The 16645-nt window shown below is 59.1% G+C and overlaps 1 protein-coding gene across 1 annotated transcript; it reads left to right on the top strand.

The window, feature by feature from the left end:
• Positions 1-5820: 5820 nt before the first annotated feature.
• LOC120508560 lies at positions 5821-16620 on the top strand. Its single transcript, XM_039722285.1, has 6 exons — positions 5821-6060; positions 7021-7065; positions 8645-10389; positions 11618-11717; positions 12906-13057; positions 13940-16620. The coding sequence occupies exons 3-6, from the start codon at positions 8650-8652 to the stop codon at positions 15563-15565; spliced, it is 3618 nt and encodes a 1205-aa protein (XP_039578219.1). The 5' UTR covers positions 5821-6060; positions 7021-7065; positions 8645-8649; the 3' UTR covers positions 15566-16620.
• The last annotated feature ends 25 nt before the right edge of the window (positions 16621-16645 follow it).

Here is a 16645-nt window from a genome sequence, read left to right as displayed (position 1 = left end):
AAGGCAACTGCTAGGCAATAGTGTGGGTTTTGGTCTTTATACTAACATTTTATTAATATTTTGAATTGTATGAATATTTTTGTTCATAGGTAGACTGGTGGCTGTCAGACTGCCTGTGCTTTAGTAGCTCTTGGGTTTAACTATCAACTTTTATCTACATTATTGGACTTAGTTTGCTCTTAAAAGCTCTGATGTGCTTAAAACCCTCTGGGTGTGGATCCCTGGCTTCTTGGGCCAGAGAGCCTCTATTCTGGGAGTTATTTTGTAGCCTTAGTGACTTTCCTACTATTAGGGACTTTCCTGGATGGCCTTTAAATGCACAACTGATTTGAGGTGAAGAAAACTTGCATTTCCTGCAGGTTGGTTATGGTTGGTTCCCTGCTGTGTGTTACTCTAGGCAGTGAGAATAAACTGTGACTTCTTTGTTTCAGAGTGCTCTGCTGCTGGGCCTAAATTCTTCTTCCAGGCTTTGAAAAGACAGAATGTGCTTCTATAGTGTTAAATGATCATTGTCTTGCTGGGGAGGTTTAAGAAAATTTAGCAAACCTGGCTAAATGGGAGTTAGGGCTATCTCTAAAGAAGCAGAACTGCAAGTCGCTGCAAGTGGTGCAAAGCAAGCTGTGACTGGAATCATAAACAGATGCTCCAGCATGTTTACTGCAATATAATTGAGAGAAGCACAAAACCTACAGTGAGCTTTCTCAGTGGTGGTTCTGGGTGGTTGCACATAGTATTTAAGAAGAGAAAGTTGTTGCAAATTTAGGTTCTTGGTTGGACAGCTGTAATGACCACTTAGTGCTGTGCCAGCTCCAGTGCTGTCACACGCTGCCACGCAGGCAGATCAGTATAATCAGGACTAGTGAGGAAATTCTGTCTTTGAGTTCTACAAACCATGCTGGTGGTCGTTACCTCAGTGAAGGAAGTGTGCTCCGGGCTCTCGGATGCACAGTGTCTGATTTCTAAGGAAAAGCACCTGTTTGCCCATGGTATGGGTATGACACCTCGCTGTCCAGCCCGAGGGCAGCACCAGCTGCTGCCTTTCTGAGCCCTCCTCTGGCTGCCCTGGCTGCAGTGGAGCCAGCTGGGCCCCCACGCTGCTCCTTGGCTCCCGGTGCAGTCACTGAGCTGCAGCTCTGGCACGTGGGGGCTCTGGCACAGAGCTCTGTACAGTCAAGTGCTAGGAGAGGATGATTCCTCTTCACATGCTGTCATCGGGCTTTCCCCACGCCGGAGCCAGACGGGGGAAGTGAAGTCATCAGACAACAAAAGGCTGGAGCAATGAGTGCCTGGGGTGCTTTACTAACTTTCCTCTGAGGTGTCCTGTTTTGAGCTGCCACTGATTCATTGTTTTTTGCCCAGTGGAGCTCAGCCCTTCCTGTAAAATTCCCTGGCCTGAGAAATCCAAGGATATCCTTGTGCATACCCCGTTTCTGTTTTTCCTGGAGAAGGGACAGTTGTCCAGGTCAGCATGATGCTGCTGTGGCAGGCAGGAAGGCAGCAGGCCGGTCCCCAGACCCTCTCTGGGCAGCCCTGCCTCGCTGCTGCCTCAAAGCTCTGCTCCCTTGTGTGCAAGGATTTTCTCAGTCCCTGCAGCCCACGCTTGCATCATCTACTGCCCAGCCTCTGCCACCAGGCTGGAAGGGAGCACAGCAGGCTGGAGGTCAGAAACTGGAGGTACCTAATCCCTGATCCAGCGGGTCCCTGATATTGGAGAAGAGGTGAATGCAAAGCACAGGCATGGAGTGGCTGAAGGGGCTGGTTCTGCTCTCTTGGCTCCTGATGGGGGCAGAGTCATGGTTAACAGCCCTGCACGTTATCCAGACCTCCAGGTCAAGGACCTGCTTCCAGGACCACATCCTGGCTGGGAGTGCTTGGGTGCCTCACCACCAGGCCAGCCGTGCCAGCCCAGTCACAGCTCGCTCTGTCCCTTCAAATGCTTCCTGCTGTAGCAGTTGCTCCTGTTCTCTCTGTTGAGGAAATCCTGGAGCAGTGGGAGCTCTGACCTACCCTGTGCCAAGCCATGGGACTATTCATTGTGTTTCCAACTTCGTGTCACTACAAATGCCATTTTCCTTTGCTTGTTGGGATTTGAATCCAGAGTCCCCAAAGCACAGGTTGCTGAGGGGGGAATTTAACTAACTGCTGCCACCAACACTGGCAGCTCTGCCTGTTTCACAGCCACTGCAGCAAGCACTTCCAAGCCACCAGCACACACATCCTTTCCTTGTGTCCCTGGTGTCCTGGTCCTTTCCATCCCACTACCTCTGCCTCCTGAGACCAGGAGCTGCAGGAGAGCCTTTGTCACTGCTTGCAGAGGGCAGTGAGCTTGGGCAGCTGCCTGTGAGTGCAGTTCAGTCCTCCAATGCACAGGGGCAAGATCAGAGCCTGCACCTCAGATCTTTGCTGTCCTGATGTCAAAGAGAAGTGGGTGATGGCAGATGTGCTTGGAGCAGGCTCCCAGCAGTGCTCTGTGGTTCAGGAGTGCATGCAGCTGCTGGCTACAAGGCAGGAGCCCTGGGAGCCCCTGCCTGACATTATGGAGCATTGGCTGTGTCTCCTCTAGGCCTGCAACCAGCAGGGCTTGCCTAGAGCTGCTGATTTGGCAGCCCTGATATCAGAGCATTTCCTAGGGATGTCAGAAGAGCTGGGAGGAGACGCAGCCCAAGGCACATTCCCACTGGACAAGGCCATGAGAGTTTACAGCCTCCCAGTGAGCAGAAGGCCTGAAGCTCCAGCTTTGTCCCAGCTAGGGAGTAGCAAACTAGGGAGGTGTTATGCCTCCATTTTTGTAGCCAAAATCTGGGTTTATACTGTGTGTGTTTGTGGTGGATAAGCCCTGGTATAGTCTCCTACTTGGGCCAAGGGGCGTGAGTCCCAGTTCACTACAGGGTGGGAGCTTCTGTTCCAGCAGCACCCGGACCCATCCACCACTGGGCTCAGCCCTCAGCAGTTGCTGCTGCAGGGCCGGCATGCCAGCCCTCCAGCTGTGCCTTTGTGTGTCTCTGCATGGAAAAGCTCAGGGCAGGGAGCCAGTGATGGCTGGCAGCAGCTCTGCAGTCTGCTGTTCACTCCTCTGCTGGCTTCTCCTGGGAAGAAATGAGGCCCCTTCCCCCTTCGTGTGTTGGGAAGAGGTCCCTGGGACACTTCGCGGTGCCAGAGGTAGCTTTACAGAGATGGAGCCGATCCAGGAAACATTTCTCAGCGTATGAGCCCCCTCCATGGCGTCCCGCTCCAGCTGCTCCTTCCCCCTCTCACAGCGCAGTCGGACGAGCTCTTTCCGCTTCGGATTATCTCAGCAGGCGGAGCTGGCCGGGCCCCGCATTCCTTCCAGCCCAGCGCTGCCCCGGGCCAAGCCCTGCGTGCTGCTGCTATCGCTCGGGCCAGGGCTGGGCTGGAGGAGACGGTCCTGCTGGTGGGTGAGCCCCGCTGGAGCCTGAGGCCATAAGTGCCATTTTCCTTGAGCTCCAGGAGGGTTGCGGTGGGCCTGGGGCTGGTGCCTGGATGGAGGTCAGCCTGACGGCCATCCCTGCTCAGCAAAGCTGCTGCTGCTCCCTGCGAAGTTCCCCCTTTGCACAGGCTCTTTCCCAGGGAAGGCAGGGCATGTCCCCGTCCCTTGGGGCAGATGATGGCATGAGCCCTGGCCCTGCATTCCGCAAGCAGCGTGGGAAAATGTCACCAGGGCTGGATCGCGCGCCCTGTGGAGGAGCTCTCTCATCTGGGCTCCTCAAAGGATTAGGGTGGGCCCGTGGTGAGGCAGGGGCTGCTGGTGTTTCTCTAAGGGTGGAAGTGGCCCCAGCACCAGTCCTGAGGGACTAATGTCCCTTCCTTCACCCCTCAGCTGTGCTGTGGGCCCGTGGGTCCTGCAGGGCTGAGCCCCAGAGGTGTTCCCCTGTGCTGGGCTCCCGCTGTGGCCCCCAGCCCACCCTCCTCCTGCGCCCCAGCAGCGTCTGGCCTGCAGCCGGGGCCAGCTGGCCTCTGTGCGCACCGGGGCCACCGGGGCGGGGGCTCACAGCAGGGTGGGCCCTTTGCAGCAGCCCACAGTAACTGGGGGGTCCCAGCACTGCACTGCAGGCCATGGGGAGAGCCCACCCTGCCCAGGGTGCCAGTGCAGGCAGGAGCTGGAGGTGTGCAGGAGCAGGGGCTGAGGGGGAAACTGCATCTGCATGGCGTGGGTGAGCATGCTCAGCTGCTTGGCAGATGAACGATGTGCTCTCCCAGCCAAGCCCACAAGCTGCTAATTTTAGCGATTACATGAGTTTTTCCAAGCAGTCTCGAATCCCTTGGTGATTCATAGCCACTCAGCTTTGCTGCATCCGCCACCCTGGCCGTGGGGATGTGCTGGAGATGTGCCAGCATGGACAGACAGACACAGGACTGTCCTGCTGTCCTGTAGCAAGGCAGACAGCTCCAGCAATAAGTGACACTGCTGTTCTGGGGCTCCATTGTCTCCTTGAAGGTGGAGGGATACAACAGTGATTCCACTCTGTCCAGGGCTTGGTCAGGGGGGCTTCAGCCTCAGGGTGCTGCAGCTGGAGGTGGGAAGGGTCCACCAGTCAGTCCTGGGGCTTTCCTGCAGCATGAGACCCACTCCATCCAGCACTGTGTGAGTTCCTGGCCATGTGGAACAGCCTCTCCCTGCAAAATGCTAATCTCACCCTCAATCACATCCGTTTGCTGTCTCAGGAGCTGCCGCTCCCCTCCAGATGTGTGGGGTGGGTATGTGCTGCTGTCCCAAGCGCTCACACCCTCTGCTCCTCTCCCTTGTAAGTAGCCTGGGGCAACCTCCTGTGTGCTCACCTCTGGGAGTGGCTGCAGAAGTGGCTCACGGGCGTGTGCCGTTTGTTACTCAACCCTGCTTTATTTTTAGGGATGTCTTAAAAACAATCATCTTTTCTGGACGGGAGCCAGAGGCAGTTTCCTGAGGCCTGATAGAGACAGGGGGGTTTTTGGCAGGGCTGTCACGTGGACCGCTCTGAAACTTTGCATCGTGGTAAGGACCATAATCTGATAACCCCCCTGTTGGGGCAGGGTGTTTGAGGTACCCATCACTGCATCCCTGTCTGCCCTGGGGCAGCACTTTGTGGAAGGAGGGAGTCCGACATTCCTGGGATGAGCTGGGCTTGGAGCAGTGGTTTATCGGAAGTGCTGAGGTTTGGTTTCTGCGTTGCCTCGCTGAAAAGCTGTGAGCTTCTGGTTGAGTCAGAGCGGGCAGAAGCCCAGCAGCACTGGCAGTGGACAGACAGAACTGTGATAAGGCTGTGAGAGCCCAGCTCTCGTGCCAGGGCTGCAGGGAGCAGGCAGCTCCCAAGCCCAGTGCCTGACCTCCAGCTGCAGCGCTGTCGCAGAAGTGGGGAGATTGTTTGGGGAAGTGTGGTGTTGGGAAACTGCTGTGTCACTAGAGTGTGAACTAGAGCACTTGGTGGGTGGTGCTTTCAAAATGCCCATTCTCTGTGCCCAAATGCCTGGGTGTTGCCCTAGAACAGGCAGGAAGCATGGCCAGGGGTAGTTTCAGCCTCTGCACCCACTTTCCAGCCAGAGGGGTCCGTGGCCATCCAGCATGTCCAATGGCAGATGGGCCTCCCATGTGATGTGACACCGTGCTGGCCGTGGCCTCCAGCTGAGGTCCCACTCCCTACCATGTTCCCACGATCCCTGTCTCCTTCCTTTGAGACTGTCTGGGAACTCTGCTCTCCATCCCTGCAGTTTGCTGTTTGTCCTGGTCTGGTCCCCTCTCTGAACAGAGCAGCTGTCCCTTCCACTGCCCTGCACGCTCCCAGCCCTCACAGCATGACACATTTCCTCCCCTTCTCCGCTGTTCCCATCCTGAGCAGCTCCTCGGTGCCACCGGAACCTGAGCCGAGGTTGCTGCAACCGCGGAGGCGCGGCTGGGGTGAGACTGCGTTAGAGGCAGGCAGGGAAGTTCCAGCTGCCCCATGCTTAGCAAGGGACTGCAGTGGCTCTCCAGGAAGCCCAAAGGGGCCACGTGTGCTGACTCTCCTTAGCTGCTTCCTCCCGAATATCCTTTCCCGGCAGCTGCTGGACTGGGACTGCCCGGAGGAGGTGGGCGAGGTGGGGAGACCTGGGCTGGGTGATGGGGCCCACGGGCACCCCAGTGCACCCATGTGTGCTGGAGGGGCAGGGCTGGCAGCAGGTGCCCCTGAACAAGTTGATGGATGCTTTCCAAACACCCCTGGGTACCAGGCTCCATCACCTGTGTGTCAGGACTGCTGAGGGGGCAGAGCAGGGGCAGCCACTGGGAGACAGCTGTTGTGCTGCTCTGGGGTGCCAGGGATGCCCTGCAGTGGGGGTTCCTCTGTGCCAAGGTGTTCCTCATGGCTTGTGGGCAATGCTCTGGCTTACTGAGGGCTCTCTGAAGCAGCCTGGCCCCACACAGCTGCTGACCCTGGCACAGTTCTCGCTTCCTGGCAGTGCTGTTTGTGGTGCTCATGGGTTTGTGGCCCCTTGGCATCTGTGGCTGTGGGGGGAATGAAAGCTGTGACCTGGGCAGGGGCAGTGTGCCAGGGGTCTGCCTGCACTGGTGGCCCTGGGCTGGGGCACAGTCAGAGGTCCTGACACTTACAGGAGCCATAGATGGGGAAACAAGAGCTGTGCCTGTGCCAAGGAAGTGCCATGGAGCAGCCCTGGTGTGAACTCGTGCCAGGGAAGGACAGGGTTGTGCCCAGGGGTCCGGCTTTGCTGGTCTGCCCCCATGGGTCAGTGGCTGTGTCCCACTGGGGACCAGGGGGACTCTGAGGGTCAAGCCACTGCCTGGGCACTGGCTGATATGAGCAGCATGTTCACAGTGCTCTCTGCTTGTCTTCTTACAAGAGCATGGGGTTCAGGAGGGGGAAACCCAAAACTCATCCTTGAAATGCTTGCTCTGCTGAGGAAATAGGAGTTGGAAGCAGCTCTGCTCCAGCGCTTTCCCTAACCCCGCCACTGCCCCTGTGCTGATTCATTGATTTGGACGGGTTATATACTGGGAGGGGAAGAATGAACCACACTCTGCTCTCTTGCCAGCACAGAGCTGAGCTCGCTCAGTGCTCGTGGCTGCAGGACACTCGGGTAAGTCTCCTTCTCCTACTGCCCCTCTGAGTGGACACGGATTCCAGGGACTGCCAGGGCAGCTCTGAGGGGTGGTGGTGGAGTGGTGGGATTTGCATGTACAGCAACTTTTTATTTGATGGAGATGTTTATCTTGCAATGGTTCTCTGAAAAAGTGAGACCACTTAGATGCTGTGGGAGCTGAAAGAATTATATAGGCAATGTATCCCAGACAATGATCAACAGAGAAAATTAAAGAGGGCAAAGTAATATTTTGGGGCGGCGGATGTTAGGAACAGTGGGATGCTGAGGGGCTGAGCAGCAGAGAATGTTCAGCCTCTTGGTCTGTAAGTTTTTTATCCCTAGAAGAAAAAGAGATATCAATTGTTTCCAGCTGCCTTTCCTGAAGGTTGCTCCAGTGTGTGTGCTCTCAGTGCTGCCTTACCAGGGAGTGACATGAGCAGGGCTTTTGATGTGCCGAGCTTTTGGGGAAGTTTATAAATGTCTTGCTATAAACATAGCTGTTCTTGGACGCAGATTGTTTCCATATGGGAAACATAAACCACGCTGGCTTGGGGAGGGTTCCTCCCTCCCTGCCTGAGAGCAAGAGTGTTCCCTGTGGGGAGGGCAGGGAGGAGGGCAGAGCCTGTGCCCAAATACCCTGGGGGCCAGCTGGGGCACTGTGGCCAGACCCCTGTGCTGCCTGAGTCACTTGTCTGGCTGAGCAGTGCTCAGAGCAGGAGCTGCAGGTTTTCTCCCCTTCTTGTGCCACCTGAAGGTGTTAATGGGGTCTGCTCCATGCCAGACTGGCACAAGGCTGCTGCTTTAATCTAGGGAGGGAGGAAGCTCACAGGCCAGAGGAGAGAGGAGAGGGTGTCCATGGTATCTGTGCTCAGGGGTAATGGAGAGCTTTGCTGGGACCAGCCTGGGACCAGCCTGCATACACGTGCCCACATCAGACACCCCTCTCATGGCAAAAATAGGCCAGGCTGAGACCTCCTGCTAGGGATGGGGGAACTCAGGGCCAGCCTGTACCCAGCCTGTGCTGGGAAGCTGGCAAGGGTCCTGTTGACCCAGGCTCCTGCAGGGCTGGGGCTAAAGCATCCCTAGGCACTGTTCTTGGCTTTGCTACAGGAGCTCAGACCTCAGAGGATGCTGGGGGCACTGGGGCAATGCTGGGACCCACTGCAGGTGCCATGAGCCAGCTCTTGTGAAGATCTGGGCTCTTTGGTGGTGCCGGGAGGCCGGTGCTGCTGGCTGCAGCTTGCCACACTCTGTAAAACAGGAAACCACACTTCTGGCTGCCAGAGGAGCCCAGAGAGCTGGGACGCCAGGGATGCCACTAATAGCTGTGGTATGGCAGCCAGGCACTGTGGCCGCCAGCTCTGTCTTGCTGTGAGCTCCTGCCTGGGCTGAGTCAAGCCTTGCCTGCCCCAAGCCTTCCTTGTCTGCCTTTTTCTGCCTCGTTGCCATGTTGGAGGCAGGATGGCTACAGCCTCGGTGGCTTTTTCCAGGGGGAAAGCAGCACCCATCCCTTGCAGTGGCTCTGGGAGCTGGGAACCCCCAGGTTTGAACCCCCCCTCCTTTGTTTTTTCTGCAGGCCCAATGGAGCAGGGAGGCTGGCAGCGGTGGCTGCTGCTGCTGGTGGGCATCCAGCTGGCCAGTAGCCAGTGCCCAGAGCAGTGCCAGTGTGTCCGTAGTGCCCAGGTGGAGTGCTTTGGTGCCGACATCACCACAGTCCCCAGCCCCATCCCTGCCAACGCCATGACCCTGCAGATCATCAACACGGGCATCGCCGAGCTGGGCGACGCCGCCTTCGGCAACGCCTCCCTGCTGATCGGGCTGCGCGTGGAGAAGAACGCCCTGTCACGCATCAGCCCCGGGGCCTTCCAGAACCTGCCCGACCTGCGCTACCTCAGCCTGGCCAGCAACAAGCTGCAGGAGCTCCCTGTGCAGGTCTTTCACCCTCTGGACAAGCTGGAGTCTCTGCTCCTCTCCAGCAACCAGATCCTCCAGGTCGAGCCTTCCCACTTTGCCCATCTGAGCAACCTCAAGGAGCTGCAGCTGCACGGGAACAACCTGAAGGAGCTGCAGGAGGGGGTGTTTGACCAGCTGACCAGCCTCACCAAGCTCAACCTGGCCAGGAACAACATCGACCGCCTGCCGCCCCGTGCCTTCGAGCGGCTGGCGCGGCTGCAGGTGCTGCGGCTCTACGAGAACCGGCTCCGGCACATCCCGGTGGGCACCTTTGATGGGCTGCCAGAGCTGCAGGAGCTGGGGCTGCAACAGAACCAGCTGGAGACGCTGTCCCCGGAGCTCTTTGTGCACAACACCAACCTGCAGAAGCTCTACCTGTCCAACAACTTCCTCACCACTCTGCCGAGCGGCGTCTTCTTGCCTCTGCATGCTCTCGCCAAGATCACCCTGTATGTCAACCGTCTGCGGGACATCTCCCCCAGTGCCTTTGGGCCCATGCCCAACCTGCAGGAGCTCTGGCTTTACGAAAATGAGCTTTCTACCCTCCCCACTGCCGTCTTCAGCAACCTCACCCAGCTGCAGCTCCTGGTTCTCAGCAAGAACCGGCTGCGGTCGGTGGCACCGGGCGCTTTCCAGGGCTTGGGGGAGCTGCTGGAGCTGTCGCTGCACTCCAATGCCCTGCGCCGCCTGGATGCCCGGGCACTGGAGGGGATGCCCAAGCTGCAGAACATCTCTCTGCACCACAACCAGCTGCAGGCGCTGCCACGGGGCCTCTTCAGGGCCACCCCTGGGCTGCGGCATCTGCAGCTGCACTCCAATGCCCTGGAGTACCTGCCTGCCGGCATCTTCTCCCCGCTGACTGCCCTGCGAGAGGTGAGGCTGCACAACAACTCCTGGCGCTGTGACAAGGACATCCTGCCCCTGCAGGGCTGGCTGGAGGAGAACCCTCACAAGGTGGGTGAGATCGCCCCGCTGTGTGCCCAGCCTCCCACCCAGCAGGGCATCCCCATCGCCGAGCTGCCACAGGACCAGTTCCTCGACCCCCAGGCCCCCACTGCTGCTCCTCATCCCAGCACCCTGCTCCCTGCTGACGCCTCGGAGGCAGCATCAGATGATGCCTCAGCAGCAGAAGATGCCTCGATGGAGCCCCCCACAGGGCTGCCAGCCTCCCCACGGGAGGATGAGGAGGAGAAGAAGGAGGAGGAAGAGAGGGGGCAGTGGGGTCTGACACGCCTGCAGAGTGGGGTGGTGGTAGCAGTCATCGTGCTGGTGTGCGTGGCCCTGCTGGCTGCTCTGGTGGCTCTGGTGGTCTATGGCTGTCGGAAGAAGAGCCACGTTGTGCTCATGAGGATGAAGGCTCCGAATGAAGCTTGAGCATCTGGCAAACCCTGAGGGCAGAGGTGCTTGTGGGGTCAAAGGACATGACAGTGGCTCTGCATCAGCTGCCCTTGCTGACTGGGATGGGACAACATCACCGTGTGCGCTGTGTGTGCCACTGTCCTGCTCTGCCCCTGCTCTGCAGCAGGGCCTCCCCAACGAGAGACCTCCAGCTGCCCACTGTCCCCAGCCCTTCCTGCCTCCAGTGCAGCCTCTGTGCTCATTTCCTGCCCGGGTCCAGCAGCTGAGGTGTGGGATGCAGAGAGGGACCTCTCGAGCCAGGAGCCACAGCCTGGCCATGATGGTGCTTTACCCCACATAACAGGACTTCCCCATCCTTCACCTTGCCCCATTCCCTGCAGTGCTGCTGCCCTCATGCTGCCTGCTGCCCTCACCCCTGCTCAGCTGTTCTTCCCCACCTTCTGCCCCACCACGCCTCCCTCCTTGCCCCTGCCTGGGCAGGCAGTGTGAGCCATCATTCTGGGCCAGGATGACACCTTTGCCCCACGGGAGCTGCGTGTCCTCTGCTGCTCCTCACTCAGGGTGCCTGGGCAGGGCTCCCCGCGGGGCTGTGCTGCTGCCAGGCTGGCACACCCTGAGTGTCTCAGCTGCGTCCCAGTTGCCCTCCCTGCCTGCAGGCAGGGCAGGCCAGAGCACAGCCAGCACCCTCTCCTGCTCCTGGCATCTGCCTGCTCCCCTCATGCACCTCCAGCCAGGAGAGCCACGGGACAGTGTGCTGGCATCAGGGATGGGCAGGACCAGCCCCCCAGCCCTCACTGCGTGCTGGTGCTGACCCTGCTGTGGCTGTGTCCCTGCCTGCAGCACCCTGCCTCAGCCCCACAGGGTGCCAGGGGCTTGCACTGTGAGGGTGGAGGAGTGGGACGATGGGTGTGAAGCGTCTGCAGGGGCTGGGAGAAGCTCCTGTGCTCGTGCTCCTGAATTGCTGGAGCATGTTGGGGCTGCTTCTGCTGCACCCCATTCCTGGTCCTCATTTCCTTAACACCCTCCACCAGCTAGTGAGCAACCTGGTCCTGCTCTGCTTGACCACTAATAGCTTCTTCATCCTCTTCTTACTCCCTTGAGTGCCTTCCTGTGTATGCCCAGTGCCCCTGCTGGGTGGCAGCCCTTGCCAGGGGGGATGCTGGCAGCACAGAGTGCTGGCTGCTCTCCAGTTTGCAAATGGGAGCCACGCCATCCCCCCTGTATCCCCTGTATCCAGCTGCCTTCTCCAGCTGTAGCACGACCATGGGGGATTGAGCTCACCTCCGTGTGTGCTGCAGTGGCACCAGGCTTCCTGAGGACTGCTGCTGTGGGACAAGGTGGGTGTTGGTGTCCCCCCTGCAGTGCTGGCTGCTCACAGCACCTCAGCAGGGAGTGCTGGTGCATGCTGGTGCATGTGATGGGTCACCCCTGTGGGCCGAGTCCTGCACGGTAACAGGAGACTCATGACTGTGTCACGGGAATGTTGGGTGCTGATGTGTGTCTTCTCATTAAAGTGCCACTGTCCACTCCAAGTGCCAAGAGCTGTTTATTCACTCCTTTATGGTGGGCAGCAGGGGAATGGCCCAGCAGGGACAGGGGCTGCACTTGATTTCCATTCCTCAGAGATTTTTAAGGTGTTGAGGAAAAGCCTGTATGAGTTGGTGAGGCTGGGAGAGGGTTAGTGGGCTGTGTTTGCAGAGCCCTTGCTGGTCCCTGGACTCCAGCCTGGGATGATGGACCAAGGAGGGCTAAGCCATACAACAGCAGTGGGTGGGCTTCTGGAGAGTGAGCTGAGACCTCAGCATGCTTCTCCATCCTGCACAGTCCACTCCTGGGGTGGTGGGAAGCTTGCTTGGCTCACTCCAGAGCTGGCTGCCCCTGGGTTGTGTCAGCTGTGTTTTTCCATGTGTCACCATTTGCTCCATGAGACTGACTGAGTGCAGTGAAGTATCCCTCCTCCTACCCCTGAGGGTGTCTCCATGGCTGCTGCCAGCCTAGCCTGGGCTAACACAGGCCCTTGCAGTGCAGCTTTTATGGTAGTGTGTGCTGCTCCTCCAGGCAGGCTGAAACTTCCAGGGAGTTCAGCTGAACCATGGCTCCCTCACCATCCCACTGCTGGCTGGGATGCAAAAGCCCTGGTGACCACCGTGATGGTCCCACAGTGGTCCCCTCCCCAAAGAGCCATAAGGTTGGAAAAGACCTCTAACCTCATGTACAGCCTTCATCTGCCTTGCTAAGCTGCCCTGGTTGCTTCTCTCATGGCAGAGATATTTTGAGCACCATTTCCCAGTGAGATTTAATGAAGTTCTGGGGCTCTCTTAGGGGGCTTCTGGAAGCAAGTATGCTGACCTTGGTGTGGGACTGGAGCCTGCCACCATCCCTGCAGCAGTGGATGTCCGGGGCCAGAACCCCACTTCCTTGCCAGGATGCTCACAGGCAGCTGCCTCTGGCCTCACCTCCAGTCCCTCGGAGGCCGGGTTATTTTTCACAGTGCTCCAAGGACACGGGTTGTTGTTGCCGATAAGCAGCGAGAGGCAGCTCCGCCCCAGCAGGAACAGCTTGTCCCTGGCTTCGGCTGGCTTCCCATCTGCCCCAGAAAACACCGTCCCATCCCAGCAAGCAGCATCCCTGCAAATCTGCTGCAGGTTCGGCCACCGTCCCTGTGATGCCACACTTGGTAAGTGGTGTCCACACTGCTTGGGTAGTTCGGGGGCCTGGGATGGGTGGGAGCCTGTGTTGGCTCTGGGGAACACAAGTGAGATGGAGGAAAGGAAATGCCAAGCCAGTGCTGCTCTCAAGTGCCGGTGTAAGTCCAGGAGAGCTCCACTGGGGCAGGGTGTCTGTAGGTGGGCCTTGCCCTGGGGTGGGCAATGTCCCCCATCACGAGGCAGCACTGGCATGTATCCCAACACTGGCAGAGGTCTGGGGGCCACTGCCTCAAAAAGTGCTTCTGTGGGCTGGGAATAGGCATTTGGTCAGGCTGAATATCCCTCCATGAGGTTGATGCTGCTCTGATTCCTTGTAAAAAAGAAGTACCTGACTGGCAGTTAGAAATACTAGTGGCGGAGCCCACAGCTACTGCCACTGAGCTCAGAGCAGCCCTGCAGGGCTGTCCCCATCACCCAGTGTGCACAGCACAGCCCTGTGTTTCACAGATTCTCCTGCCCTAGAACCTGGCTTTGTGCCTATGGAGATATCTGATGAGGGTACAGGTTTCTCCCAAGACTTCCACAGACTCACACAAGTCCCACCTCAGCTGCTGCTCTGCAGGATGTGGCTGCTCGCCACCTTTGGTGAGGGTGGCATCGCCCTGGTTGTCACAGGGTGGGCTGGGACACAGAGTAAAAACCCTAGGGAGACATCTGGGAGGGAAGTGCTCCCCGTTCCTGCAAGGGGAGTGCTGGGGAGGTGCTGGCAGCAGGGGCTGGAGGGATGCCCATGGCCAGGGCAGCTGCCTGTGCTGGTGGTGTTTCAGAGGTTGATCCTGCTGCAATTCTGGCTGCAGAAGCCCTTTCCCCAGCAGTGCCTGCCTGTGGGTAAGGCTTCATTCCTTCTCCAGTGCAGGCTGCTGATCTACGTGCTGCTGGGGCTGGGGTCCCTGCTGGTGGGGGCACTGTCCCCATCCTGCCCCCCTACCTGCCAGTGCTATGACACCTCCAAAGTCTTCTGCTCAAACGAAAAGATGCAGGAGATCCCGGAGGGCCTGCCCGGAAGTGCCACCCACCTCTTCTTCGTGGAGACAGCCCTGAGCAGCATCCGCAGCGGGGACTTGGGCTCCAGCACCACGCTCACCAAGCTGGTCTTCATCAATAACAACATCCAGCAGCTGGAGATTGGTGCCTTTCAGGGGCTGCCCAGCCTCACTGAGCTGGAGGTGTCAGGCAACCCCTTGTCATCCGTCAGCCTCGGGATGCTGGCAGGGTTGACCAGCCTCAGCAAGCTCTCCCTCAGTGCCAACACCATCCGCACCCTACAGCCGGGGCTCTTCACTGGCTCTTGCCGCCTGCAGGATCTGAGCTTGTCAGGGAACAAGATCGAGGCACTGCCCCCTGGCATCTTCCGCCCACTCCGGCGGCTCCGGGCCCTGGACCTGTCTCAGAATGCTCTGGCTGAGCTGCCGGATGGGCTGCTGGCCCCACTTGTCGCCCTTCGTGTCCTCAAGCTCAGTGACAACCTGCTGGCACGGGTGCGTCCTGGTGCTTTCAGGGCACTAGGCCAGCTGACTGAGCTCCACCTGGATGGCAACCGGCTGGAGGAGCTGCCCTCCGGCATCTTCTCCAGGCTGGGGGCGCTGCGGCGGCTGCAGCTGCAGCACAACGCCCTGGGCAGCCTGGCCCCCGACATCTTCACAGGCCTCCTCAACCTCACTGTCCTCAGCCTGGAGGGCAACAACCTGGCCACCGTGCCTGCCATGCTGTTCGCTGGCACCCCTGGCCTCCTCCACCTCTCGCTGGCTCGCAACCAGCTGGAGACACTGCCCCAGGAGCTCTTTGCTAACCTGTCAGTGCTGGAAACCCTGGAGCTCTCACACAACGCCATAGATCACCTGCCCACTGCGGCTTTCCAGGGGCTGGCAGGGCTGACAGAGCTCCAGCTGAGCCACAACAACCTCTCCAGGCTGCCGGCGCGGCTGCTGGCTGGGCTGCCCCTCCTCACCGCCCTGGCGCTGGACCACAACCGCCTGGCCCGCCTGCCCCCGGGGCTCTTCGATGCCAACGAAGAACTGGTGCGTGTGGGGCTGGCCGGCAACCCCTGGGTCTGTGACTGCCACCTCTCCTACCTCCTGCGCTGGCTCCAGAGCTTTGCCGAGCCCCTCATCCACGGCCAAGCCTTCTGTGCCGATCCAGCCGCTCTCCGGGGCCAGTCCCTGCTGGAGGTCTCCGGCGGGCAGCTGGAGTGCCCAGGCGCACACGGTGTCCCCCCAGAGGAAGGCTGGCACACGGATGCTCCGGGACACTGCACCTACACCGACCCCGAGGGCACGGTAAGCGTGGCCTGCAATGCCACGAGGTGCCAGCAGCTCAGCCTTCGCCTGCCTGCGCCCGGGCAGGAGCAGGGCCTGGGGCCGGCCTACCGCGGGGCCTGGCTGCTGCGCTCCCGCTGTGGCACGCTGCACGTCAGCGTCCTTGTCACAGCACAGAGCGGCAGCCAGCCCACACCGCCAGCTCTGCCCACGCTGCCCTAAGGCTTGGGCAGGCGTTTGCTTCTGCTCCAGCAACCTCTGAACCAGCCTGGGAAACAAATAGCTCTCCGTCTCGCTCCGCTACCGCTGCTGTGGTCCCCAGCTGTCCCCGAGCTCTCCGCAGCAGCTGGCCCGGTGCTACTTATCCTCTCAGCTATGTGTTTCCTGTGTATTGCAAATATAATTAAAATTTATCTATTATTTCTGTGCTGCTAGTTCCCATGGCAGAGAGAGGAATCATTCTGTCTGTGTGCCTGGGAGTGAAGTGAAGGTCGATGTGGTACACTGGGATCTTGTGAGGAGCTGTGCATGGTGGGCACAGTGCAGCTGCCTGGTGGTGAGCAGGTGCCACTGTGGCATCCTCATGGTGTGCTCGTGTCTGCCTGCTGCAGCCACCTTCCCTTGGCACTGCAGAGGGAAGAGAGGCCCAGCTGCAGCCTGGCAAAACCTGAGGACACGGATTTGTGTTGTCCAAGGGAGGTGGGTGAGGGTGAGTGCTGCTGATTGCCCAGCAAGGGGGATGAGCTGCCTGGCTGCAGGGTGAGCTCCAGCCCAGGTGTGCACAACCAGGTCCCACCCCTACCCTGTCAGGGCTTGGTCTGCAGCCCTGCAGCCTGAAAATGGAAAGTGGCAAGCTTCATGTAAATGAGAGGAAGAACTTCACTGTGAGGGTGAGTGGCACAGGTTGCCCAGTGAGGTTGTAGAGTCTCCTTCTCTGAATATATTAAAAAGACAAGTGAACAGAGCCATGGGTACCCAAGGAACCCTACTTCAGTGGGGAAGTTGGACCAGATGTCTTCCACTGGTCCCTTCCAACCTCTCCCATCCCGGGGATTCTGATTCTGTGGCCTGTGGAGACGAGGCACAAAGTCCCAGCAGTGCTGCCCAGGGGTGACAGGTAAGGCGTGTGCTCCCCTGGGAGGGTGAGCATGGCTGCACACACGGGGCTGTGAGCGCACAGTGTCCGTGTGAGAGTGTCCCTGTGTCTGTGCCTGTCAGCACGGGCCTGTCCGTGTCTGTCTGTCCGTGCGTGTCGGTGCCGCGGTGCTGCGGCACCATCTCGTGGCCAGCGGGGCCGGGCTC

This window comes from Passer montanus, unplaced genomic scaffold, assembly GCF_014805655.1.
Source record: "Passer montanus isolate IOZ18808 unplaced genomic scaffold, ASM1480565v1 scaffold48, whole genome shotgun sequence".
NCBI classification, from domain to species: Eukaryota; Metazoa; Chordata; class Aves; order Passeriformes; family Passeridae; genus Passer; species Passer montanus.
Note: the sequence above shows the minus strand (reverse complement) of the source record. Positions and strands in the feature narration are given on the sequence as shown.